The sequence below is a fragment of the Neoarius graeffei genome, chromosome 5 (assembly GCF_027579695.1).
Source record: "Neoarius graeffei isolate fNeoGra1 chromosome 5, fNeoGra1.pri, whole genome shotgun sequence".
Classification (NCBI taxonomy): Eukaryota; Metazoa; Chordata; class Actinopteri; order Siluriformes; family Ariidae; genus Neoarius; species Neoarius graeffei.
Window position 1 is genome coordinate 108,751,251 of NC_083573.1, and position 27,040 is coordinate 108,778,290.

Consider the following 27,040-nt stretch of genomic DNA (forward strand, 5'->3'; position numbering starts at 1 on the left):
ACCTTTACTCACTACAGTAACTACCCCTTACCCACCTCTACTCACGACAGTAACTACCCCTTACCCACCTCTACTCACTACAGTAACTACCCCTTACCCACCTTTACTCACGACAGTAACTACCCTTTACCCACCTTTACTCACGACAGTAACTACCCCTTACCCACCTTTACTCACTACAGTAACTACCCCTTACCCACCTTTACTCACTACAGTAACTACCCCTTACCCACCTCTACTCACGACAGTAACTACCCCTTACCCACCTCTACTCACGACAGTAACTACCCCTTACCCACCTCTACTCACTACAGTAACTACCCCTTACCCACCTTTACTCACTACAGTAACTACCCCTTACCCACCTCTACTCACGACAGTAACTACCCCTTACCCACCTCTACTCACTACAGTAACTACCCCTTACCCACCTTTACTCACGACAGTAACTACCCTTTACCCACCTTTACTCACGACAGTAACTACCCTTTACCCACCTTTACTCACTACAGTAACTACCCCTTACCCACCTTTACTCACTACAGTAACTACCCCTTACCCACCTCTACTCACTACAGTAACTACCCCTTACCCACCTCTACTCACTACAGTAACTACCCTTTACCCACCTTTACTCACGACAGTAACTACCCTTTACCCACCTTTACTCACTACAGTAACTACCCCTTACCCACCTTTACTCACTACAGTAACTACCCCTTACCCACCTTTACTCACGACAGTAACTACCCCTTACCCACCTTTACTCACTACAGTAACTACCCCTTACCCACCTTTACTCACGACAGTAACTACCCCTTACCCACCTCTACTCACTACAGTAACTACCCCTTACCCACCTCTACTCACTACAGTAACTACCCTTTACCCACCTTTACTCACGACAGTAACTACCCTTTACCCACCTTTACTCACTACAGTAACTACCCCTTACCCACCTTTACTCACGACAGTAACTACCCCTTACCCACCTTTACTCACTACAGTAACTACCCCTTACCCACCTTTACTCACGACAGTAACTACCCCTTACCCACCTCTACTCACAACAGTAACTACCCCTTACCCACCTCTACTCACTACAGTAACTACCCCTTACCCACCTTTACTCACGACAGTAACTACCCTTTACCCACCTTTACTCACTACAGTAACTACCCCTTACCCACCTCTACTCACAACAGTAACTACCCCTTACCCACCTTTACTCACTACAGTAACTACCCTTTACCCACCTTTACTCACTACAGTAACTACCCCTTACCCACCTTTACTCACTACAGTAACTACCCCTTACCCACCTCTACTCACTACAGTAACTACCCCTTACCCACCTTTACTCACTACAGTAACTACCCCTTACCCACCTCTACTCACTACAGTAACTACCCCTTACCCACCTCTACTCTGTACAGTAACTACCCCTTACCCACCTCTACTCCGTACAGTAACTACCCATTACCCACTTCTACTCCCTACAGTAACTACCCCTTACCCACCTCTACTCACTACAGTAACTACCCCTTACCCACCTCTACTCTGTACAGTAACTACCCCTTACCCACCTCTACTCACTACAGTAACTACCCCTTACCCACCTCTACTCACTACAGTAACTACCCCTTACCCACCTCTACTCTGTACAGTAACTACCCCTTACCCACCTCTACTCTCTACAGTAACTACCCCTTACCCACCTCTACTCTCTACAGTAACTACCCCTTACCCACCTCTACTCACTACAGTAACTACCCCTTACCCACCTCTACTCTCTCCAGTAAGCACCCCTTACCCACCTCTACTCTCTACAGTAACTACCCCTTACTAGACCTCAGTGTTACTAGAACTCAGTGCAGCTTTTGATACTGTTGATCACAACATACTGCTATATCGACTTGAACACTGGGTTGGGTTGACTGGTAAAGTTATCAATTGGTTAAAATCATACTTAAAAGATAGAAGCTTCTTTGTTACCATGGGAAATTGTACCTCAACATCAATGTCCTTGACCTGTGGTGTCCCCCAGGGGTCGATTCTTGGACCATTACTATTCAACCTTCATATGCTCCCACTTGGACAGATTATCAAGAACAACTCAATTTTGTATCACTGCTATGCAGATGACACCCAAATTTATTTTGCTCTATCACCTAATGATTATGCCCCCCTTGAATGTCTCTACCAGTGTATCGATCAAATCAACAACTGGATGTCACAAAATTTTCTTCAGCTGAACACAGATAAAACAGAAGTAATTCTATTTGGGAAAAAAGATGAAAGACTCAGGATTACCACTATTCTTGACACAAAGGGGATTAAAACAAAAGAAATGGTTAAAAATCTTGGTGTTTTCATTAACAGCGAGCTAAACTTTGACAGTCACATGAAAGCAATCACTAAATCGGCATTTTATCACCTAAAAAACATTTCCAAACTAAGAGGACTTATGTCAAAAAATGATCTGGAAAAACTTATACATGCCTTCATCTCTAGTAGGGTTGATTACTGCAATGGCCTTTTCACAGGCCTGCCAAAAAAGACCATCAAACGACTTCAGCTGGTTCAAAATGCAGCGGCTAGGGTTCTCACACGAACAAAAAGAACAGAGCACATTACTCCAATTCTAAGGTCCCTTCACTGGCTTCCAGTAAGCTACAGAATTGACTTTAAAGTATTGCTGCTGGTGTACAAATCTCTAAATGGTACAGGGCCCAATTTCCTCTCTGATATGTTGCAGCGCCCGAACCCAATCAGATCTACCAGATCGCAGCAGAAAAATTTACTGTTAAAACCTGTTGTTAAAACAAAGTGTGGTGAAGCAGCTTTTAGCTACTATGCAGTGCAGCTATGGAACCAACTGCCAGAGGACATCAAAAATGCTCCTGCTGTTGGCAGCTTCAAATCTAGACTAAAGACCAAGCTGTTCTCAGATGCTTTCTGCTAAATTATTAATATTGCCGTCTTTATATGTTTTAAACTTTCTTAACTTTTATAGTCTCTGCATGTTTTAAACTTTACTTAACTTTTATTCTATTTTATTCTGCTGGTTTTTTTACTGAACTTTTACTTCATTTTATTATTTTATTTCTACTATTGTTTAATTCTTATTATTTTTCTTCCCCATTTATTTTATGTAATTTTATTTTCTATTGTTTACTGTTTTGCTTTTACTTCTGTAAAGCACATTGAACTGCCACTGTGTATGAAATGTAATATATAAATAAACTTGCCTTGCCTTAACAATCTCTATTCCCTACAGTAACTACCCCTTACCCACCTCTACTCACTACAGTAACTACCCCTTACCCACCTCTACTCACTACAGTAACTACCCCTTACCCACCTCTACTCCCTACAGTAACTACCCCTTACCCACCTCTACTCACTACAGTAACTACCCCTTACCCACCTCTACTCACTACAATAACTACCCCTTACCCACCTCTACTCACTACAGTAACTACCCCTTACCCACCTCTACTCACAACAGTAACTACCCCTTACCAACCTCTACTCACTACAGTAACTACCCCTTACCCACCTCTACTCTCTACAGTAACGACCCCTTACCCACCTTTACTCACTACAGTAACTACCCCTTACCCACCTCTACTCACTACAGTAACTACCCCTTACCCATCCATACTCTCTACAGGAACTACCCCTTACCCATCCACACTCACTACAGTAACTACCCCTTACCCATCCACACTGTCTACAGTAACTACCCCTTACCCATCGATATTCTCTACAGTAACTACCCCTTACCCATCCATACTCACTCCAGTAACTACCCCTTACCCATCCATACTCTCTACAGTAACTACCCCTTACCCACCTCTACTCACTACAGTAACTGCCCCTTACCCATCCATACTCACTCCAGTAACTACTCCTTACCCATCCACACTCACTACAGTAACTACCCCTTACCCACCTCTACTCACTACAGTAACTACCCCTTACCCACCTCTACTCTCTACAGTAACTACCCCTTACCCACCTCTACTCTCTACAGTAACTACCCCTTACCCATCCATACTCTCTACAGTAACTACCCCTTACCCACCTCTACTCTCTACAGTAACTACCCCTTACCCATCCATACTCACTACAGTAACTACCCCTTACCCACCTCTACTCACTACAGTAACTACCCCTTACCCATCCACACTCTCTGCAGTAACTACCCCTTACCCACCTCTACTCTCTACAGTAACTACCCCTTACCCATCCATACTCACTACAGTAACTACCCCTTACCCACCTCTACTCACTACAGTAACTACCCCTTACCCATCCACACTCTCTGCAGTAACTATCCCTTACCCACTTCTACTCTCTATCATAACTACTGTACCCTTAACCACCTCCATTTTATTACTCTTTATTCATGACTACTCTCTACTTTAACTACCCCTTACACTTTAACACTCATGCAAGGGTCTCCAGTGTCAGCATTTTGCAGCAGAGTTTTTTTTTTTGTCTTATTCACTGATAAGTGTGTTTATGTCTTAATAATAAAGGAATCCATGGCCTAATTGTTAGAGAAGCACCTTTAGGACCAAAAGGTTGTTGGTTCTAATACCTGGGCCAGCAGGAATGGCTGACGTGCCCTTGAGCAAATGCACGTAACCCTCAACTGCTCCCCAGGCTGCTCTGGGTGTGTTGTACATCGGTCCTGATTAGAGCGTTTGGTAAATGCCTGGAATGTAATTAGTGGAGAACCTGGTGAGGGGCTGACTGTTGAAGCTGTTGTAACATAAGTGAGAACAGGAAGTAACTTCTAACTATAAGCATGGCATTACAGGACAATAAAAGGTGTCAGAAACTTCCGGTTACTCATGGTAACTTTGTCATCGCTGCTATATCCTTCAGATTCATAACATTTGCTCATCTGCTGTAGAGACTAAATGTTTCAGGTGATGTTTGTGTTTGTCCTTGACGTATAGCACAATGTTCAGTTTCAAGGTCACTGTCATGCATTTTAAGGTCCACCATTCTTCCCTGCAAATGCATTTAGAGAGAAAGACTATTAAAATCTCAAACCCATATGAATACGTAGAGTTAAACATCCACAATGGCCATGGCTTCTTCTTCCTCTTCTTCTTCTTCTTCTTTTTTTCAAGGTGGATTTTGAGCTTTCCTTTCTATGTGCAGGTTATAGAGGAGTGCGTCCCTCAGCACTGCTTCTTTGTTGGCAATTTATTTTTTCGTGATGAGTGTACTGAGTGTACAGCACAGAACAACAACGGCAAAGAGACTTTTCAGTCCGTAATGTTGTATCCAGTTGGCTGTGCTGAAAAGATAAATAGCGATGGAGAATAGCAATCATGCCGACTCAGTCAGTCATGATCACTTTGCTCTGTTCTTTTTTTTTCTTTGCCTTCTGTTTCTTTTCTCTTGTCACTCAAGTGAATTGATACACCTTACTACTTTTACATTTATTCACCCGGCAGGTGATTTTATCTAAAGCAACCTATCGGTTAGACAAAATCCAATCCATGCACAGAGCTTTGACAAACCCCGGCCTCAGCGGAAAGGTTAGACATTACAGGAATGCAGTGAATATCACTGATAGGTTTATTTAGAATATGAATAAAATACAAAAATACTCTTCACTCTATTTGGGTCATCCAGGTGAACAAACAGATCTAATAAAGTAGGATGGAGATCTGAGAGTGATGTGTTTTGGCTGCAGTGTGGTTATTTACGGAGAGTGTGTTGGTGTGTGGATCAGGATCTGGCTGCTGTACGTTCGCTCAGAGGGATGAGAGCGGAGAGGGATGGATTATTGAACACAGTGGGAGGAAAGCTGAGCCCATTGCTATACCAGTGCTGGTCAGGTACACACTGCAATTCTCTCTGAGGCTCTTTTTACTCGACACACTGCCAGCTGATGAAATGAATTGAAATGATTTTTATTTTTTTTTTATCTGCACTCATACATGATTTATGATTAATGAACTATTCATGGCACAAAACAGTCAATGATTTGTCAACGATGTGGCCATGCTCTAGTCCAGGCAAGATGCTGAACACACACACACACACACACACACACCCTCTGGCTGACATTGAAATCACTCTACTTCTTTTTAAAGCTCAGCATCAGATCATCTGAATCAGGAAAAGCAGCTAAAAGCATTAAAATAAAAATAGTTACTGATGTGAACATAAAAGTAACCCAGATAGCGATTTGATTTGAATTAGAAAGCTTCAGATTTGCAAAACCTTTGCGATTTTCTTCATATCAATATGCAATCTTGCTGAATATCAATCAGCTGTAAAATGTTCACAGCAAGGCTGCACGGTGGTGTAGTGGTCAGCACTGTCACCTCACAGCAAGAAGGTTCTGGGTTTGAGCCCAGTGACCAGCGAGGGCCTTTCTGTGTGGAGTTTGCATGTTCTCCCCGTGTCTGCGTGGGTTTCCTCTGGGTGCTCCGGTTTCCCCCACAGTCCAAAGACATGCAGGTTAGGTTAACTGGTGACTCTAAATTGACCGTAGGCGTGAATGTGAGTGTGAATGGTTGTTTGTCTCTATGTGTCAGCCCTGCGATGACCTGGCGACTTGTCCAGGGTGTACCCTCTCACCCATAGTCAGCTGGGATAGGATCCAGCTCGCCTGCGACCCTGCACAGGATAAGCAGCTACAGATGATGGATGGGTGGATGGATGTTCACAAGAATTTACACTAAGCCCCACCCACAAAACTCCATAAAGATCAATTTCACAGGGAGCCGAAAACAACGACGAAACGGTGGGAAAGCACTTGTGCATGGTGTGTGCTACAGTAAATCTTCCAGTAATCCAGTAGGAAGTGATTTCAACTTGACAGTGTGATCTGTATATAAAATAGGAGTGATTATACAATTTGAAGCTGATCATTACATTATATTAATTGCATTTAACAGATGCTCTTCTCCAGAGTGATATCCACCACATCCAGGGAGCAGGTAGGGGTTAGGTGCCTTACTCAAGGGCACTTCAGCCATTCCTGCTGGTCCAGGGAATTGAACCAGCAACCTTCTGGTTTGAAAGCTGCTTCTCTAACCTCTAGCCCATCACTGCCCCCAACCCACTCCACTCCCAGTTCACATTAGTATGTCTCCTGATATGGAGTAGGATATTAATATTTTCTTCCAAACTAACTGGATTTTCATGAATATCACATTTCTTGTCTGAATGTTCCTGCAAATAATTTACAAATAAATGCATTCATATCCAATGTGATCCTAAGTAGTGTGTGTGTGTGTGTGTGTGTGTCTTCCTTAGTTAATCATGGCCATTCATTAATATATGAATACACACTGTTACTGCAAATGAGACACAGTTGGTGCCTCGATTTGCTAAAACACACCTGCTGGAAGAAAATCATGCTCCTGAGCTCTACTGATTGTGTCACTACATCTATAGTAAAGAGATGGATGTACGTATTAGCACTCCAGCCATTGTTGTGTTAGAGCAGGAGAACGAATGCTAGTTGGTACAGGTGCAGCAGGAGACATGAGGATGGAATTACTGGTATCCATTCAAGAAAATGGACACAAATCATAAATGCATATAGCAAATGAACCTTATATGTGATAGTTAACATTTTACACTCAAATGTTGTACAACCAGTGCTTACTGAGTACCAGTCCTATGCCCAGATAGACTGGGGAGGGTTGCATCAGAAGGGGCATCCGGTGTAAAAGCTACGCCAAATAAAATATGCAGAACAGATCTGCTGTGGCGACCCCTCACGGGAGCAGCCGAAAGAAGAGGACGACAATGACATTAAAAACGACTGGGAAATGACTTCCCTTACATCTTAGAAAAACAGTTTTATATATAGAGGACAATACACAGTTGTGCGAAGATATGAAGTTTACAGTATCTTCGAGTGGTGAATGTATATATCACAAGTGAGCGAAGTAAATGAGTGAAAATATTTTCAACACCAGGAGATAAACTTCATATCTTTGCTCCATTATGTAATGTTCTTCATATTATATGGACACATCCACATGAAAATACACAAGTTAATTAAAAGAATTTTAATTTTGAACCGGTTCACCATTTTCACAACACGTCTAGTCAGCGGGAAAACGCTGGGAGTGACATCATTGGAGTGAAATATCAGGAAATACTAGACACACAGGACACTTTTTCAATGGAATAAAAACGTGTTCTATTCCCTTCTAGCGGGTTTCATTCATTTGGTTTGATAGCATGCAATATTGTTTGCATATCGCTTATCCTACATGTATTACTTCACTCTACCCAATGAAGAATGAGCGTTGAATATGGTTTACGATACTGCATGGTTGTCAAGCCAACATGATGTCACATGGCGGAGACATAAAACTTCCACCCTAGCGAGTGAGCGACTGTGACAATTTCTAAACAAACATGGCCACCAGTTTTGCTTCATTAAATATGGAAGATTTTGAGAGAATTTTGAAAGAGAAAGATGCGTTGAACACCCAAAAGGAATGTGTATGTATCATAATAATAATAATAATCTCATTATCTGTAGCCGCTTTATCCTGTTCTACAGGGTCGCAGGCGAGCTGGAGCCTATCCCAGCTGACTACGGGCGAAAGGCGGGGTTCACCCTGGACAAGTCGCCAGGTCATCACAGGGCCGACACATAGACACAGACAACCATTCACACTCACATTCACACCTACGCTCAATTTAGAGTCACCAGTTAACCTAACCTGCATGTCTTTGGACTGTGGGGGAAACCGGAGCACCCGGAGGAAACCCACGCGGACACAGGGAGAACATGCAAACTCCACACAGAAAGGCCCTCGCCGGCCACGGGGCTCGAACCCGGACCTTCTTGCTGTGAGGCGACAGCGCTAACCACTACACCATCGTGCCGCCCTATATTGAAAACTATGTTACTCACTGTCCCAGATGTAGTTCGTATGAAAAATATGAGTGCCGTATTTCCCAGTAAAACACTTGTGTCTGTATAATAAAATAGTATTTTCCTTCAAAACACATGTGGCAAAATAAATAACACACACAAAGAATATTTTAAAAAATGCATTCAAACAAATTTATCCATGAAAATAAAACAGAAATAATTTTTAAATCAAATAGAATGACCCCTGTCTTCAGTTCCCTTCTCACCATGTCCTTTTTCTATGCGGTATAATCATGATATTGTACACATATCGTAAAATCTATTTCTGTTCTAAAAGGTTTCACTCTGGGAAAGAAAAGTTGAACAGCATACATCTGGTAATGGATAGAAGAATTCCTGAGCAGTTAAAACACTAATTTAATGTGTAATATTTACCGTATTTTCCTTAAAGGTGTCATTGCATCGTTTTTTCATTAATTGTGCAGTGGTCTCTAGTATGAATGAATGCCCTGTGAGCTGGTTTTGGTGAAAAAAAATGCTGTGGTGCTCCTGTTTCAGGCTGTTCTAGTTCGGTGGAGGAGTGGGTGGCGGGAGAACGACAGGATTTCAGCTCTTACTCATTAATATTCATGACATGTAAACATATCGCTTCTGATTGGCTAACAGCACTGTGACGCTCCCTCCAGTGGGTTATGGGCGAGGCCATGACTACTAATTTTCAAAGTGACGTAAGTTCGTAGGGCTTTTTCTGATTCGCTCGTTTTTACGTCTATTTTCTTTCATAGGCTGATACAGGGAATGGGGGTAGAAGAACATTTTCACGTGCAGCATGCATACGCAACTCAGAGTGACCTGTGGTATTTCAAAAAGAGCAAGTATTAAACGGTTTGTCGTGGAATGACACCTTTAACAAACATATTTTGTTTTGTTGATTGGACAAGGTAAATTTTATGACTCGCTTCTGCTAACCAACATAACAACCTTCCTTCTTCAGAGTCCAGTGTTGTTTTTATTATACTGTAAATTCTGGCAAAACATAAAACAATTATGGTGATATATGGCCTTCACAGAATGCACTAAACCTTCTGCTTTTAAGAATATGTGAGATAAAGAATTATAAGAATTTCTGTGAGTCTGAGTCAGCTATGATAAATCACAGGGAATTACTATTCACCTCAAAGCAGCTGGTAATGTGGTTGAAGATGTAATAAAACATGAGGGATTACTGCGAAATTGATCTTAAAGCAAAACCCACATGGGGTTCTCTTTGTTCTTACAAATCCTCCTTAAATGGGAAATAGTTCTATTCATTAAATGTAGTATGCACAGGGTATGTGTTTGATTAAAATGTGTGAGAGGGTGATCCTCTCTGCTCAAGTGACCCCTAAAAACCCCCCTTGCATCTTTACAGGAACAGACTGGAAGAAACCCTGCAGGTTTAGTTAGATCAGATCCCCACTTTTAAAACTACCACATCCCTCATATGTAGTAGTTCCAGATCCCTCAAGTAGCACACGATCCCTCAGATTTATTTGTCCTGGATTCCTCACAGAGTTCCACCAGATCCCTCAGGTTTACTAGTACTGTATTTAGTTTTACCAGATCTCCCATGTTTAATTATAGCAGATACTCTCATGTACTGGGCGGCACGGTGGTGTAGTGGTTAGCGCTGTCGCCTCACAGCAAGAAGGTCCGGGTTCGAGCCCCGTGGCCGGCGAGGGCCTTTCTGTGTGGAGTTTGCATGTTCTCCCCGTGTCCGCGTGGGTTTCCTCCGGGTGCTCCGGTTTCCCCCACAGTCCAAAGACATGCAGGTTAGGTTAACTGGTGACTCTAAATTGAGCGTAGGTGTGAATGTGAGTGTGAATGGTTGTCTGTGTCTATGTGTCAGCCCTGTGATGACCTGGCGACTTGTCCAGGGTGTACCCCGCCTTTCGCCCGTAGTCAGCTGGGATAGGCTCCAGCTTGCCTGCAACCCTGTAGAAGGATAAAGCGGCTAGAGATAATGAGATGAGATGACTCTCATGTACTATCAACCAGATCCCTCATATTTAGTCGTGCCACATCTGTCATGTATGTCAGTACTAGATCCCTAATGTTTTATCATTTCACTCACATTTAGTTTTACCAGATCCATCATGCTTGATTTTACCAGATCAATTGGTACATGTTCAGTAGTACCAGATTACTCCTGCTTCATAGTACCAGATTCCTTATATTTAGTAGTACCTGATCCCTCATGTAAATTATACCAGATCCTTCAGGTTTAATAGTACTGGATCCTTTATACATATTAGTACCAAATACCTTATGTTTAGATATTACATTACATTAATGGCATTTAGCAGACACTCTTATCCGGAGTGAAGTACAACATACCCAGAGCAGCATGGGGAGCAGTTGGGGGTTAGGTGCCTTGCTCAAGGGCACTTCAGCCATTCCTGCTGGTCCAGGGAATCAAACCAGCGACCTTTTGGTCTCTAACCATTAGGCCATGGCTTGATTAGTAGTACAAGATCCCTCATGTTGAATATTATCACATTTTTATATTTAGTAGTAACAGATCCCTAGTGATTAGCAGTACCCACTTCATTATGTGTAGTAGTACCGGTTCTATCCCAGGTCTAGTGAGAGTAGTGACAAGTTCTGTAGCTTTAGTAGCACCAGATCTATCAGGTTTATTAGGAATACAAGATTCTTGAATTAGACAATCACTGACTGCTGTCTGTTCTGGCTCCCTCTTGGTCGAATGACCTTCCCATCAAGGTCAGAACTGCTGACTCCCTGACCAACTTCAAGCACAGACTGAAGACTCACCTCTTCAGGCTGCACCTCTTCCCTGCTACCCTGCCTACTGTGTAATTACGTATTGGTCTCGACCAACCCAAGCTGTGTGCTGTCTAGCCTGGTCATGATGACTTGAGGTTAGCCGTTGGAGTTTTGATTTTTCTTTATGTAGTTGTACTTTGTCAGCTCATTTGTATGGTTGGCTTGTTTTCTTGGCTGTTTGCAGATAGTTACAGGGAATCAGACCAGCAACCTTTTTATTTTTAAAATAATAATAGAAGTGACCTCCTATTATTTTTATTGCTTCAACAGAATATTAGACTAAGTGTTATGCTGCCACTTGTTCATTTGGTACTTGAACTTTCTTGTCTAGAAGTTCAGCATTTCTTGTACCTGACTTTTGCACTTGTTGTACATCACTCTGGATAAGAGTGTCTGCTAAATGCCTGTAATGTAATGTAGATGCCTCATGTTGGTTACATGCAGTGGCGGCTGGTAGTCTTTCAAACAGGGGAGGCTGGTCGGTTACGATATTTCCAGATTTTAAAAGAAAATCACATCAATTTTGCCCATACTCTTGCCTCTGATCTGGCTTGATTGTTGGCAGGGTCACAAACTGTGAAATAACAGGTTCTTTTGGCCCATTAGCCTACTGTCCAATATACATGATGGTGGTGTGTGGGGGGGTATATTTTAACATTTTATATTTTAAAATTGTGGCATGTTGTTTAAAAATTGATCATTATTGAAAGCAGCTCTTTGTCAGGAACCTCAGCAGTAACAGCAGAGTGTTCTGGAATAGGCACAAGCACTGACCTTGGGGAGCCAAACATAGAGCTGGGTGCCACACATTTCATTCAGTGACACTTTCCCTATATTTTACTTATTTTGACTGAGAAATGTTTTATTGACAATTTTGATAAGCCTTCACTTTTAATCCAGGTCTGTAGTGTGAAATGTTCTCGGCTGTGTTTTTGTTTAAAAATGTTTTCCAAATTGTAGCTGTGTTTAATTCATATCCAGAGAAATATATATTCCAATATAATATACTCAGCATAAACATTTTAAATAGATTCTATATTTTTGGTCCATCCATGACATATTACTAAAGTAGCCTATTTACTGTTGTTGATGTGGGTCACTTGCTGTTAGCCAATTCACTTTCTCGTACCAGGAGAGCTGAAAGGAACGAGTATTATTCCCTACCTTTTTCACCAAGTCAATTTGAGGCGTTGGTCTACCCTGCTCTTTAATTTTAATTTTTTCCTCGAAAGGAAGACTGGCAAATGGCTTCGCCAAAATTAAATCAGCAATGCTTGGCATCCGTGCGCAGCTTTCTTGCTAGCTGACTAGCCCCCTCAAGTTCAAGTTCAGTCACTCAAATAAACGACATTTCTGGAACTAAGATAGCAAACTTGACAACACTATATTTACACTTTATTTACAATGAAAATATATACAAACTAAAAAAAGCTTGTAGAAACCGTATGTAATGAATGAAATCGAAATGTAAGCTGATCTCTTACAATACACCACACCACTTGCGAATCCGCATGCGACTGAACTGAGATTCACCGCTGCCTGTCTATATTTGAAACGAGCTGTCAATCAAAGAAAATATCCGTCCGCTTTCACCAATCAGCAGTCTCCTCGCGGAAACTGCCATGTCCCTCCCATGTGAGTCTGGGAGTCCGTAGGCGGGCGTTTTTGCAGTATTTGTCCAATAATCGTCTTGCATTTTGAGATTGAAAAGCGTATAGCTCCCAAATGCCATTGAAGTGCACTGAGGCTGGGCTGTATCGCGCTGTCACGAGGGGGAAAAACTCACGTACACATTAGGCGAACTGGGGAAAGTTATAACGGAATGATTTCGCACTGTAGTTGGGTTGAGCACATATATTTCTATGATTCTGGATCTGAAATAGCAATGTTATAACTTATAACATTGCTATTTCAGATCCAGAATTTTTAGAGAAGGCTGAGCCTCCCTCGTTGTTTTAGAGCAATCGCCCGTGGTTACATGTAATTCACTTCCCAAAAGAGCCCTCAAACTGAGTAACACTAGATCCCTAAGTCTAGATTTTTAAAAGGTTTATCACTGGCTCCCTCAGACCACTTAATGTGCCTAGCATTGTATTATTTTTTATTGGTTGAAGAGCACTTGATCCTTAAGGTTCATTTAGGTTCAATGGATTTTGCACAATAGCGCGACATCCTGGAGGAAGTTTAGCATTATATATTCTTATCATCTTACAGAGTTTAGATCTCTCTGCCTAGATCCTTCAGATGGACTCCAACATCTAGTTTCTGTTTGAGTCAGTTCCTTTGGACTCCATCCAAACTGCTGTTTGAGTCAATTCCCTTGACTCACTCTAGTAATGCTAATGTGAATGTTTGGGTTTTTATGGAAATGCTATTTTTTCGCTCCTGTTCCCTGCATTGCATTGACATGACTTTGGCACTCTCCTAAATGGCCACTCCTGTTTATAGTTGTCAGTGCCAGCTTTCCAGGTACTCCTTCACAAAAGCAGAATAGTATGATCTCAAAGCACATCACACTAGGCTGCTCCTGACCTCATCAGGGAGAAATAGAGAAAAAGGAAGAAAGAGAACGCAAGCTAACAGCTCTCTATTCCCCAACCTCGAGAGTGAACAAATTATTCCTGTCACACTCTTGTAAATCTGCAAATGCTGTTCACAAATGTCTGGCAGGTCTCAACTGCCTCACAAAAAAAAAATGTGATAATTCCGAAGGCTTTCAAAAATGCTTTCTTTCTGATAAAAATCTGAAATTTGCCAGTTTCCTACTCAGAGAACATGCAATTTTACACAAATGACCTGCAAACTCAACAGTGGGCTATTATCTGGCCTTAACAGGAGGAAAAACTCTCAATGAATCTGTTTTCAACCCCTCATTATGAGTCACCTTGAGTGAGGGATTTGATTTTCATCTAGTCCACACCCCCGCTTTCCCAAACCTCATCATCACTCAGCATGCGCTTTAAAGTGCTCTCTTTCACACCTTCACACATCAGATAAAATATGCCTTTGAGTCCTGATGACTGACAATCTAGTTAAGTGCATATAAGTGCATATTGAGGAAAGCAAACAAGCTAAACAAGTGGTTATTTTTATGGCCAAGTCCATCCTTTAACAGACACGTAGGATGCTTTTCTCGAAACTCAAAGTTGGAGGAAACAAGTTTCTCTGGCCTGAGCACACCTAATGGCAGCAATCGAATAAGGAGCTCGCGTAGATCATCTGGAGTAATGTTGGAGATTGACATCCTGTCGTGCTAACCTCACACCGGGCCTTTTCACATGGTTCGATTGGCGTGAATGTGACAATCCATGAGTGCAACTCATTATCCTGCAGCACAGCTGGCTCACCAAAGAGTATTGAGCTGAAACTAGCTGAACAACAATCACACAAAGCAGTGTTGCTAATCGATGCCGGGCGCAGACCGAGTTAATCAAGCTGCTCATGTATTCCTGCTGAACGAGTGTGCCATGACAGACATTCTTTATCTTCTGAACTTTCTTTGTTCTCAAAGCGAATATTATGTTTGTGGATCCATGTTTGGAGGAACGTCACGCTTATTGGTTAACCTCAAGAGAAAGACAGGGAATGAAATAGCAATTGATTAAACTGACACTGCAGGCATGACATCAATACTTCCAGATTTTAGCTAAGGTTGTGCACACACCGCCTCAGTGGTTAGCTTTTGCACAAATGACCAGAAGGTGGTGAGTTCAAATCCCAGGACTGCTCAGGTGGTACTGTTGGCAAATAACTCACTGCCTTAAAGTGCTGAACTCGCTGCTTGGGTTAGAAGAATGATGTAGTGGACCTTGACAGTTCATGAAAAGAGCAGCTGATGCACAAAATGTCTCTAAATAGATTGAGAGCCTTGAGTTCAGTAGGAGCTCTGACCAATATCTGATACTGACCCAAATCTACCCTCTTAATAAGTTCACAACTCTCGACAAGCTTCTGTTCCACAATATGTAGATGATGATGTACTGGAAGACTCAGAGTTTACTTGCAAGATCAGTGTGAGATACAATAAATATCCCCCAAGTTGATTATTTTCCTAGAACAGCATTCTCCCACGAGTTTTTTTCCTTTTCAAATCATAGTGATTTGCCAATGATTGCAATTTTTTATTTGTTAAAAAAAACAATACATATATTTGATACATTTTTAGTTATATTTAAGTGTGGAACATTCACAAAACAAGTTAGTCCACGTTATCAGTTCTGTTCTAGCAGCTGTAAACAGTCATTCCCTCACCAGCTCTCTTCCCTCATGAGTCGTTCCCTCACTTCTCTCTTTTTTCTCAGTCTTGAAGTTCAGCAAAAATGCAGCTTGTCAAGTTTCTGAAAAATGTAAATTCCTCTGTCCTGAAGATGTCATGAAACTTCAATAAAAAAAGCATTAGAATGAGTGCATTAATATAAACCTGTGACTTGTAGCTGCAATACTGTCAGAGCTGCTGTGTTAGAAAACTTATATAAACTAATGATGATGAAGATGATGGTGATGGTAGTGATGCTGCTGCTGATGACGATGGTGATGGTGGTAGTGATGATGATGATGATGATGATGATGATGGTGGTGGTGATGATAGTGGTAATGATGATGATGGTGGTGATGATGATGATGATGATGGTGAAGATGATAATGGTGATGATGATGATGGTGGTGGTGGTAAAGATGGTGGTGGTGGTGGTGGTGATGATAATGGCGGTGGTGGTGGTGATGGTGGTGATGATGATGGTGGTAGTGATAAAGATGATGATGTGATAGTGATGATGATGATGATGATGATGGTAGTGGTGATGGTGGTAATGATGATGATGATCATGATGGTGGTGATGATATTGGTGGTGGTGATGATAGTGGTAATGATGATGGTGGTGGTGGTGATGATATTGGTGGTGGTGATGATGGTGGTAGTGATGATGGTGATGGGGGTGGTGGTGAAGATGATAATGGTGATAGTGATGATGGTGATGATGATGATGGTGGTGGTGGTAAAGATGATGGTGGTGGTGATGATAATGGCGGTGGTGGTGGTGATGATGGTGATGATGATGATGTTGGTGGTGGTGATGGTGATGATGCTGTTGGTGGTGATGGTGGTAGTGATGATGATGATAATGGTGGTTGTGGTGGTGGTGAAGATGATGGTGATGATGGTGGTGGTGGTGGTGGTGAAAATGATGGTGGTGGTGAAGATTATGATGATGGTAGTGGTGGTGATGATGATGCAGCTGATAATGAACAGATTGCAGATCTGTGGAATAATCACGGTTCGAAAAGACATTAAGTTTAAGAGCAGTGTTGTATTTATATAATTAGTTATTTTGAAGCACACAGACAAGGTCATTCTCCCCCAGAGATTTCCTGTCTCTGCTTTTTTTTTTATTTATTTAATTTTTTTTTTTGTACAGCTTTTTGTCATAGTCACAAACATTTCCCCTGTGGAAACAGAGCATGTTAGCTCCTCCAGCTAAGTGCTCAGAGAGGCGTTTAAGATGAAAAGAGGAGATAAGAGGCAGGCGGAGGAGGGTAAGAGCAGGAGAGCAGATCTGTGTTCCGGAAATGAGACTGAGCTTCACGAGAGCTCAGTGTGAGGAGCTGAGCCAACAGCATGCTGTGTTTCTGTCACACAGTATTACTGAGCAGCTCACAGTTCTCTCTCTCTCTCTCTCTCTCTCTCTCTCTTTCTCTCTCTCTCTCTCACACACGCGCGCACACACACACACACACACATACACAGTGGAATCTGCTCAAGATGTCATGCTGGTGATATATATGTATCCACATACCATGGCAATATATCCCGTGTCTGAGAATAATTCATGTTTATGAATTACTGCCACAGCACAGCTGAGTTCAGCAGATGTTTTCCTCATGAGATAATTAAAACACCAACACCGTCTGTACTGCTTTAGCTCATCAAAGCACCTCTCCATTTCCTTTACCTTCTACACACACAGGGAAAATGGAGTGATGAGTGGAGGAGCAGAGGGAGACAAAGAGGGGAAACATGGTGGTGATGATGGTGGTGATGATGATGATGATGATGGTGGTGGTGATGGTGGTGGTGATGATGATGGTGTTTGTGGTGGTCGTGATGGTGGTGGTGGTGATGATGATGGTGCTGTTGGTGGTGATGGTGATGATGATGGTGCTGTTGGTGGTGTTTGTGGTGGTTGTGATGGTGGTGGTGGTGATGCTGATGGTGCTGTTGGTGGTGGTGGTGATGATGATGATGATAGTGTTTGTGGTGGTGGTGATGATGATGGCGGTGATGGTGATGATGATGATGATGGTGGTGGTGATTATGATGGTGGTGGTGATGGTGATGATGGTGATGGCGGTGGTGATGATGATGGTGGTGGTGGTGATGGTGGTATGGTGATGATTTAATCCATATGTTTTCTGTGATTTAGTTGACTGTAATATTTAAATTTGAATCCAGTGATAAATTGAAGGGCATTCGGCAGAGTTCATACCGCCACCAAACCACATATTAGAATACCCACAAAAAAAATAAAAAATCCTGGATCCACAGACATTCGGATTTGAATCAGAATCTAATCAGTTGTTCCTTGGCCTATGGCCCACCTTTGCTCAAAATTTTATCAAAATCCATTCACTACTTTTTGAGTTACATTGGGAACAGGCAAATAAACAAACAGAGGTGAAAACAAACAAACAAGGTTGGCAGAGGTCAAAATTCTGGTGTGTATTCTTACTGTTTAATTACTTTAATGTTCATATTTTAAACACTGGCCTAGGAGAAAATCAGGGATGTACACACACACACACACACACACACACACACACACACACTGGAGTTTGCGTGTTCTCCCCGTGTCTGTGTGGGTTTCCTCCGGGTGCTCCGGTTTCCCCCAGTCCAAAGACATGCAGGTTAGGATAATTGGTGACTCTAAATTGACCGTAGGTGTGAGTATGAGTGTGAATGTGAGTGTGAATGGTTGAGTGGAGAAAACCTCTATAATAATCCAGTAGAAGGCAATGGGAAACCACTACTGTAATGTTCCCTCAAGACTTTGATGGCTGAAGGCATCAGAGTGGCTATGTCATTGTAGTGATATGCCAGAATGGATGGACGGACGGACACACACACACACACGCACAGTGAGAGTAATGTCCTTTCTGTAATGAGTAGTCTTTGTAGTGGCGTCTCAGTAAACAGGTCCTGGATGTGGTTATCTCGGGGCTAATGATGCCTGCAGCGCTGTTCAATTAGGAATAAAAACACAGTCACTAACAGCAACACGACTTTTAAACCCTCTAATGCAGTGGCTCTGTGTCACAATCACCTCGCTTAAGCTTAACGAGAGCTTCAGCTTCTGGGACACAGGTCACGCTTCACAACACTGCCAGAACATTCCATGGCCTTAGAGAGCTCCAGCTCTAATGAGTCAAGGTGATTGGATTTAATGTGGAGTAGAAATGATGAAGTTCCTCATGAGTGGAGAAACGGCTTCAGGATTGTTCCAGCATCTCCATCCACGTGTATATTTACATCTCTTTCACTCATCTCATCTCATCTCATTATCTCTAGCCGCTTTATCCTTCTACAGGGTTGCAGGCGAGCTGGATCCTATCCCAACTGACTATGGGCGAAAGGCAGGGTACACCCTGGACAAGTCGCCAGGTCATCACAGGGCTGACACATAGACACAGACAACCATTCACACTCACATTCACACCTACGCTCAATTTAGAGTCACCAGTTAACCTAACCTGCATGTCTTTGGACTGTGGGGGAAACCGGAGCACCCGGAGGAAACCCACGCGGACACGGGGAGAACATGCAAACTCCGCACAGAAAGGCCCTCGCCGGACCCGGGGCTCGAACCCAGGACCTTCTTGCTGTGAGGCGACAGCGCTAACCACTACACCACCGTGCCGCCCCATCTCTTTCACTGTTAAAATTCATCTAAAACATAATAGTATTTGGACAAAGTAAGGCTGTATGGTATGTTGAATTATGGAGTGTTTAGGGAAGGAAAGGATAAAGGAGTGTGTAGAGAAAGAAAAGTACAGTGGTGCTTGAAAGTTTGTGAACCCTTTAGAATTTTCTATATTTCTGCATAAATATGATCTAAAGCATCATCAGATTTTCACACAAGTCCTAAAAGTAGATAAAGAGAACCCAGTTAAACAAATGAGACAAAAATATTATACTTGGCCATTTATTTATTGAGGAAAATGATCCAATATTACATATCTGTGAGTGGCAAAAGTATGCGAACCTTTGCTTTCAGTATCTGGTGTGACCCCCTTGTGCAGCAATAACTGCAACTACTAAACATTTGCGGTAATTGTCGATCAGTCCTGCACACCGGCTTGGAGGAATTTTAGCCCGTTCCTCCGTACAGAACAGCTTCAACTCTGGGATGTTGGTGGGTTTCCTCACATGAACTGCTCGCTTCAGGTCCTTCCACAACATTTCCATTGGATTAAGGTCAGGACTTTGACTTGGCCATTCCAAAACATTAACTTTATTCTTCTTTAACCATTCTTTGGTAGAACGACTTGTGTGCTTAGGGTCGTTGTCTTGCTGCATGACCCACCTTCTCTTGAGATTCAGTTCATGGACAGATGTCCTGACATTTTCCTTTAGAATTCGCTGGTATAATTCAGAATTCATTGTTCCATCAATGATGGCAAGCCGTCCTGGCCCAGATGCAGCAAAACAGGCCCAAACCATGATACTACCCCCACCATGTTTCACATATGGGATAAGGTTCTTATGCTAGAATGCAGTGTTTTCCTTTCTCCAAACATAACGCTTCTCATTTAAACCAAAAAGTTCTATTTTGGTCTCATCCGTCCACAAAACAGTTTTCCAATAGCCTTCTGGCTTGTCCACATGATCTTTAGCAAACTGCAGATGAGCAGCAATGTTCTTTTTGGAGAGCAGTGGCTTTCTCCTTGCAACCTTGCCATGCACACCATTGTTGTTCAGTGTTCTCCTGATGGTGGACTCATGAACATTAACATTAGCCAATGTGAGAGAGGCCTTCAGTTGCTTAGAAGTTACCCTGGGGTCCTTTGTGACCTCGCCGTCTATTACAAGCCTTGCTCTTGGAGTGATCTTTGTTGGTCGACCACTCCTGGGGAGGGTAACAATGGTCTTGAATTTCCTCCATTTGTACACAATCTGTCTGACTGTGGATTGGTGGAGTCCAAACCCTTTAGAGATGGTTTTGTAACCTTTTCCAGCCTGATGAGCATCAACAACGCTTTTTCTGAGATCCTCAGAAATCTAATTTGTTCGTGCCATGATACACTTCCACAAACATGTGTTGTGAAGATCAGACTTTGATAGATCCCTGTTCTTTAAATAAAACAGGGTGCCCACTCACACCTGATTGTCATCCCATTGATTGATTGAAAACACCTGACTCTAATTTCACCTTCAAATTAACTGCTAATTCTAGAGGTTCACATACTTTTGCCACTCACAGATATGTAATATTGGATCATTTTCCTCAATAAATAAATGACCGAGTATAATATTTTGTCGCATTTGTTTAACTGGGTTCTCTTTATCTAATTTTAGGGCTTGTGTGAAAATCTGATGATGTTTTAGGTCATATTTATGCAGAACTATAGAAAATTCTAAAGGGTTCACAAACTTTCAAGCACAACTGTATCAGGAAGTATGAAGTATGGAAAGAAAAAAGCAAGGGGGATGAAGGGAAGTGTAAGTAAGGATGGGAAGAATTAATGTGGAAGGAAGGAGAGTAGATGGAAGGAAGGAAAGAGGGTGTCAAGAATGAAGGAGGGAGTGTGTAAGGAAGGAAGGTATGAAGAAGACAGATGTACAGAATGAAGAAAAGATAGAAGGAATGCAGGAGTGTGTATGGAAGATGGAAGGAAGGAAGGAGAGATGGACTGTGTAGGGAAATGAGTGTTTACAGAAGGACATAGTATGTATGGAAGGAAGGAAAGAAGGAAGGAAGGAAGGAGTGGGTGAAGAAGATAAGGCAGTACAATGAAGGAAGGAAGGAAGGAAGGAAGGAAGGAAGGAGAGTGTAGAGATAGAAGGAGTTTTTGGGAAGGAAGGAAGGAATTAATGAAGGGGGAGTGTGTTAGGGAGAAAGGAAGGACAGAAGGAAGGAAGGAGTGGGTGAAGAAGATAAGGCAGTACAATGAAGGAAGGAAGGAAGGAAGGAAGGAAGGAGAGATGGAGAATGTAGAGATAGAAGGAGTTTTTGGGAAGGAAGGAAGGAAGGAAGGAAGGAAGGAAGGAAGGAAGGAAGGAAGGAAGGAAGGGGGAGTGTGTTAGGGAGAAAGGAAGGACAGAAGGAAGGAACCAACAGAGTAAGAAAGGAAAAAGAAAGGAAGGATGGCAGCAAGGAAGGAGAGATAGATGTGTAGCGATAGATGTGTAGAGATAGAAGGAGTGTTTCGGGAAGGAAGGGAAGAACGATGCAGGAAGGTTGTATATATTTGCTCGTCTCGTACTCTCTCCGCTCTCTCCTCTTCAGCACAGCTCTCACCCTGAATCACTCCACACTCCTCTTTAGCTCTGAAAAGAATGACAGCGCTCTTTGGCCCAGTCCTGGTGCGGAGAGATGAGTGTTTACCGTCAGCCCCAGTGACTGAATGTCCACGCGCTTGCTGTAATAAACATCACTTTATGATGGTGGGGTTCTTCCTGCGAATGAGTGTGTGCATGTGCACTTATCTGTGTTTTCACCCTGACAGGCTGAAACGTGTGGGGTTTTTCTCCACCTCTCTGACAGACAGACACAGAGACTGGGTGACTTTATCACTCTGCTGAAGAGAGATGTCTCCAGTTTCTCTCCATCTCGCATCTTAAGGCCTAGTCACACAGCCAAAACTTACGATTTATGCATGAATTGCGCATAAATTTCGAGTCGTGCGCGATTCATCAGTGCTGTACGTAATTCATCAGTTTTTTGACGTGGAGCATCAGTAGTTGTCAGTGGATGTTCGACGAATCGGGTTTGTGCGCGATTCCAGGTTTTGAGCTGCTCAAAAATATTGATCACGCACAAGTATGCGCGATTGTGCGCCGTTTAACGTAATTCGTGCGTCCTTTGCCGTAGTTCTGACGCGGACGATGCGCGACATATGTGTGGACCGTTAGTGGTTGATCGCAAGAAATTTACCGCTACCGCGCACGTCGATGATTTTTCACTGACGAATAACGCACATATCACGCATGTCTCGCTGTAGTAACACGTACATTTCACTGATATCCACTGACAATCACTGACAAAAAAGTATTTTTTATATCCATGCACGCTCTATGCGTCGTTCATCAGTGCTAGTGTGCGGTTCATGCATGCTTATACGCGGTTCATACGCAGTTTATGCGTGGAGTGTTCGTCAATAAAAAACAGAAATTGTCCCTCTTTTGACCCTATGCGCTGATGTGCGTGATTTGTAAGTGATTGTAAGTGATTTGTACGTAGTTCATGCGCAATTAATCGGTGATTTTCGACCACGCACACCCCCAAAAAATGGTCAATTTCTCCACTGACAATCACGCACAAGCCAACTTTATACGTGATTTATGCGTGATCGGCTGTGTGACTGGGCCTTTATGCTGTGATTTCCTGTGAATTTCTCTTACTCCAAATTAGTGGGAATTAAACATGAAGCCATTTCCAATGAATGTTCAATTCCCATATCCTTCAGGCTTTTCATAACACCGAGCCTTTCCACCCACAGTGCCGCAAGGGCGTCTCTTCAAACAAAAACATGGCTGACTGTAAAACTCTCACACTGTGGGGGAGTGAGAGCCACGAGAGACCTTCTCCCCAACACTCCTGCTGTGTCACTCTCTCTGGAGAGGAAGGAGTGTGCAGGGAAGAAGGAGTGAGTGTGGGAAGAAGGGGAGAGAGGGAAGGAAGCAGGAAGGAAGGGAGAGAGGGAAGGAGGAAGGAAGGGAGGACTGTAGGGAAATACAAATGATGGTGGGAAGGAAGGAAGGAAGGAAGGAAGGAAGGAAGGTAGAAACAAATGAAGTGATAACTGAATAAAGGAGGTGAAACGAATAAAGCCACGAGTTTCTGTTCATCTGTGCTGTTTTTTTTTCTCTCTGCAGAGTGATGAATTAAATTCATCTGTTCTCTCTCTCACTCTTTCACTCTCTCTCTTGCTCCGTCTGTGTGTGTGTAGGAGTTGGTGGGTAGTAACCCCCCTCAGAGGAACTGGAAGGGAATACTGATCGCTCTGTTGGTCATCCTGGTCATCTGCTCTCTGATCGTCACCTCTGTTATACTCCTGACCCCAGGTACACACACACACACACACACACACACTAAGCACTTCATGATTTCACACCACATAATCCTTATTTACTAATCACCGTTTACTTTGACACCGTCTGACCAATCAGAATCCAGAAGTGATCCTGTGTAAATGTGTTGATCAGAACTCTTGTGTGTGCTCTGTGTGCTTCTGGAACCTTTAGGATCAGGTGAGTGTTGTGTTCCCTCCACTAGTCAGTCCTGACATCACACTCCACCCTGCTTGGACAAACCAACGACAGATCAATCAAAGCTTTCACACACGGTTCACTGTAACGCCTCTGTGTCGTCCTCGCTGTCCCCTGGGCGAATAATAAACCTGCTTCAGTGAAGATCTTTATCAGCTCCGCAGATCCACTGAGAGGGACAGCTTAGTCATGAAACTCGCCAGGCATCCATCACTGTTTTAAAAAAGTCTGATGTCATTATTTACGCAATAGAAATGGCTGGAGATGCGAGAGGAATATGGCACTCTGGGACATGGTGCTGTGGAGAGCCAGGCTCATCTGCTCTGCAGCGTCGTGTTCTTCACTAACCGTCTCTGACTCACTGTGATCTGATCAGTGAGACTTCACGGTGTTTCCTCTCCTCGCTCTCGCTTTATCTCATGCACTCTTTGTTCAGAAATGCATGAACGCTCCACAGCATTGTGCTGCGAGGTCGAACCCATCACCACCCTGCAGTTATTCCTGGACTCGTGTCCCTTTGTTTCAGCAAGCGTCCACAGAGGCCTCGTCTCGCAGCGTTGTGGCCCTTTTTATTGTGGATATTTCAGGGCAGACGGAAATGTCAGGACTTGCAGATGGATGTGATGTGCTTTTGCTGCTTTAAATAGCCGTTCCCTCACCAGGGTCTCTCGTCATCTTACTGAGAAACCACAGAGGAGTGTAAACTCGTCTCTCCTGAAGCTGTTGGAAAAATTAAAGTTACAGCTTCACCTCTGGCTGATACAAAGCAGTGACACTGGAGACTCCTTCCAGACATCTCATCTCATCTCATTATCTGTAGCCGCTTTATCCTTCTACAGGGTCGCAGGCAAGCTGGAGCCTATCCCAGCTGACTACGGGCGAAAGGCAGGGTTCACCCTGGACAAGTCGCCAGGTCATCACAGGGCTGACACATAGACACAGACAACCATTCACACTCACACCTACGCTCAATTTAGAGTCACCAGTTAACCTAACCTGCATGTCTTTGGACTGTGGGGGAAACCGGAGCACCCGGAGGAAACCCACGCGGACACGGGGAGAACATGCAAACTCCGCACAGAAAGGCCCTCGCCGGCCCCGGGGCTCGAACCCAGGACCTTCTTGCTGTGAGGCGACAGCGCTAACCACTACACCACCGTGCCGCCCCTTCCAGACATATTAAGCTTTTTTCCATCATTCTTTCTTCTTCTATTTTGTGTTGACACTTTTGTTTGTTCAAGTTCGACGAACATAAAAAATCCATCGGCATCCTCTAACGTGCATCTAGTTTTCTATTCGCTTCTAAACTGATGCTGTTGTATCGAGTTCTGCTCGGCCGTTTTTGTCTTCTGAATCAGTTAGAGTCTGTTTTTCACATCCTTTCTTCTTGCTCTTGAAGTGACTACTTGACTTTTCCGAAGACTCTAATTACTTGTCTGTATGATGAAGCATGAGCAAATAAAAGTTATTTACAGCTTTACATCTAATTTAATCAGAGTTTCAATCTGCACACAGCCCTGCGTCTGTCTCTATACACATTACTTTCGTTTGAGTTACTCATGAACTCATCACTGTATAGATATCAAACAGACATCACAGGAAAGAGCAGAACCAGAGCTCTGGAATGATGATAGAACACTTCAAAGATCAACAGCAGGAGTTAATCTTTCTGATGATTCCAGATGTTTCTGTGTCGCAAAGCATTATCGAGTAACCCTGTTGTGAAATCATAGTTTCCCTCCATCATGATTTCTCCACTGACAGCATTTTATAATGAGATTCATGTAAAAACATCATAAAACATGATCTTCTTTTGTCCTTGATATAAATATTAATATAAACATATACAGGTATTATTAAATGATGGAAGAGTTGGATAGCCAAGACTGTTCTGAAAATAAATAAATTAGATAGAGACTGTAAGTAAAGTCACAGTAATTTGCAATAGCTGTTAAAAACTGGGACGTCTGGTCACCGTACCGTATAGCTCCAGAACAGTAAGAGATAGAGAATCACACTTAGTGAGGAAAAGTTTTGCCCTGCCGCCCTGAACAAAATAAAAAAAAAAAAAAAAAATGATTGAAAAAATCATGAAAATTGGCAGAGTTATAAGTGATTGAAAAAAAAGCCTGCTTTTCATGGACCATTCCAGATCAGTGATCCAGATCAGCACCAAAAGTCATAGCAAAGTAATTCAGCCCAGAGAGATTCTTCATGTGAAATTTGGTGATGATTGGTTGAAAACTGAGGGAGAAATAGCATCCTAAAAATGGTAGGATGATATTAATAATAATAATAATAAGTGGAAGAAAGTCGAAAGATCCTGAGTGAGAATAACAATTTGCGCCAGCACTGCGAGTGCAAAGAAAGAAAGAAAGAAAGAAAGATACAGCACGTAGGGTTCTTATAATGACCAAGAGAAGAGATTAATATAGAGTAAAAGCTGTGTTGGAGCCAAAGTGGTGCTTGAAAGTTTGTGAACCCTTTAGAATTTTCTATATTTCTGCATAAATATGACCTAAAGCATCATCAGATTTTCACACAAGTCCTAAAAGTAGATAAAGAGAACCCAGTTAAACAAATGAGACAAAAATATTATACTTGGTCATTTATTTATTGAGGAAAATGATCCAATATTACATATCTGTGAGTGGCAAAAGTATGTGAACCTCTAGGATTAGCAGTTAATTTGAAGGTGAAATTAGAGTCAGGTGTTTTCAATCAATGGGATGACAATCAGGTGTGAGTGGGCACCCTGTTTTATTTCAAGAACAGGGATCTATCAAAGTCTGATCTTCACAACATGTTTGTGGAAGTGAATCATGGCACAAACAAAGGAGATTTCTGAGGAC

At 42.6% G+C, this 27,040-nt stretch overlaps 1 protein-coding gene across 1 annotated transcript in view; it reads left to right on the forward strand.

Moving 5' to 3' along the window:
• Window positions 1–27,040, forward strand: part of LOC132887224 (dipeptidyl aminopeptidase-like protein 6) — a 464,642-nt gene that overhangs the window by 314,783 nt on the left and 122,819 nt on the right. The window contains exon 2 of the mRNA XM_060922714.1: window positions 23,870–23,984. Coding sequence (XP_060778697.1) covers window positions 23,870–23,984 — 115 coding nt within the window. The remainder of the gene's footprint in view (window positions 1–23,869; window positions 23,985–27,040) is intronic.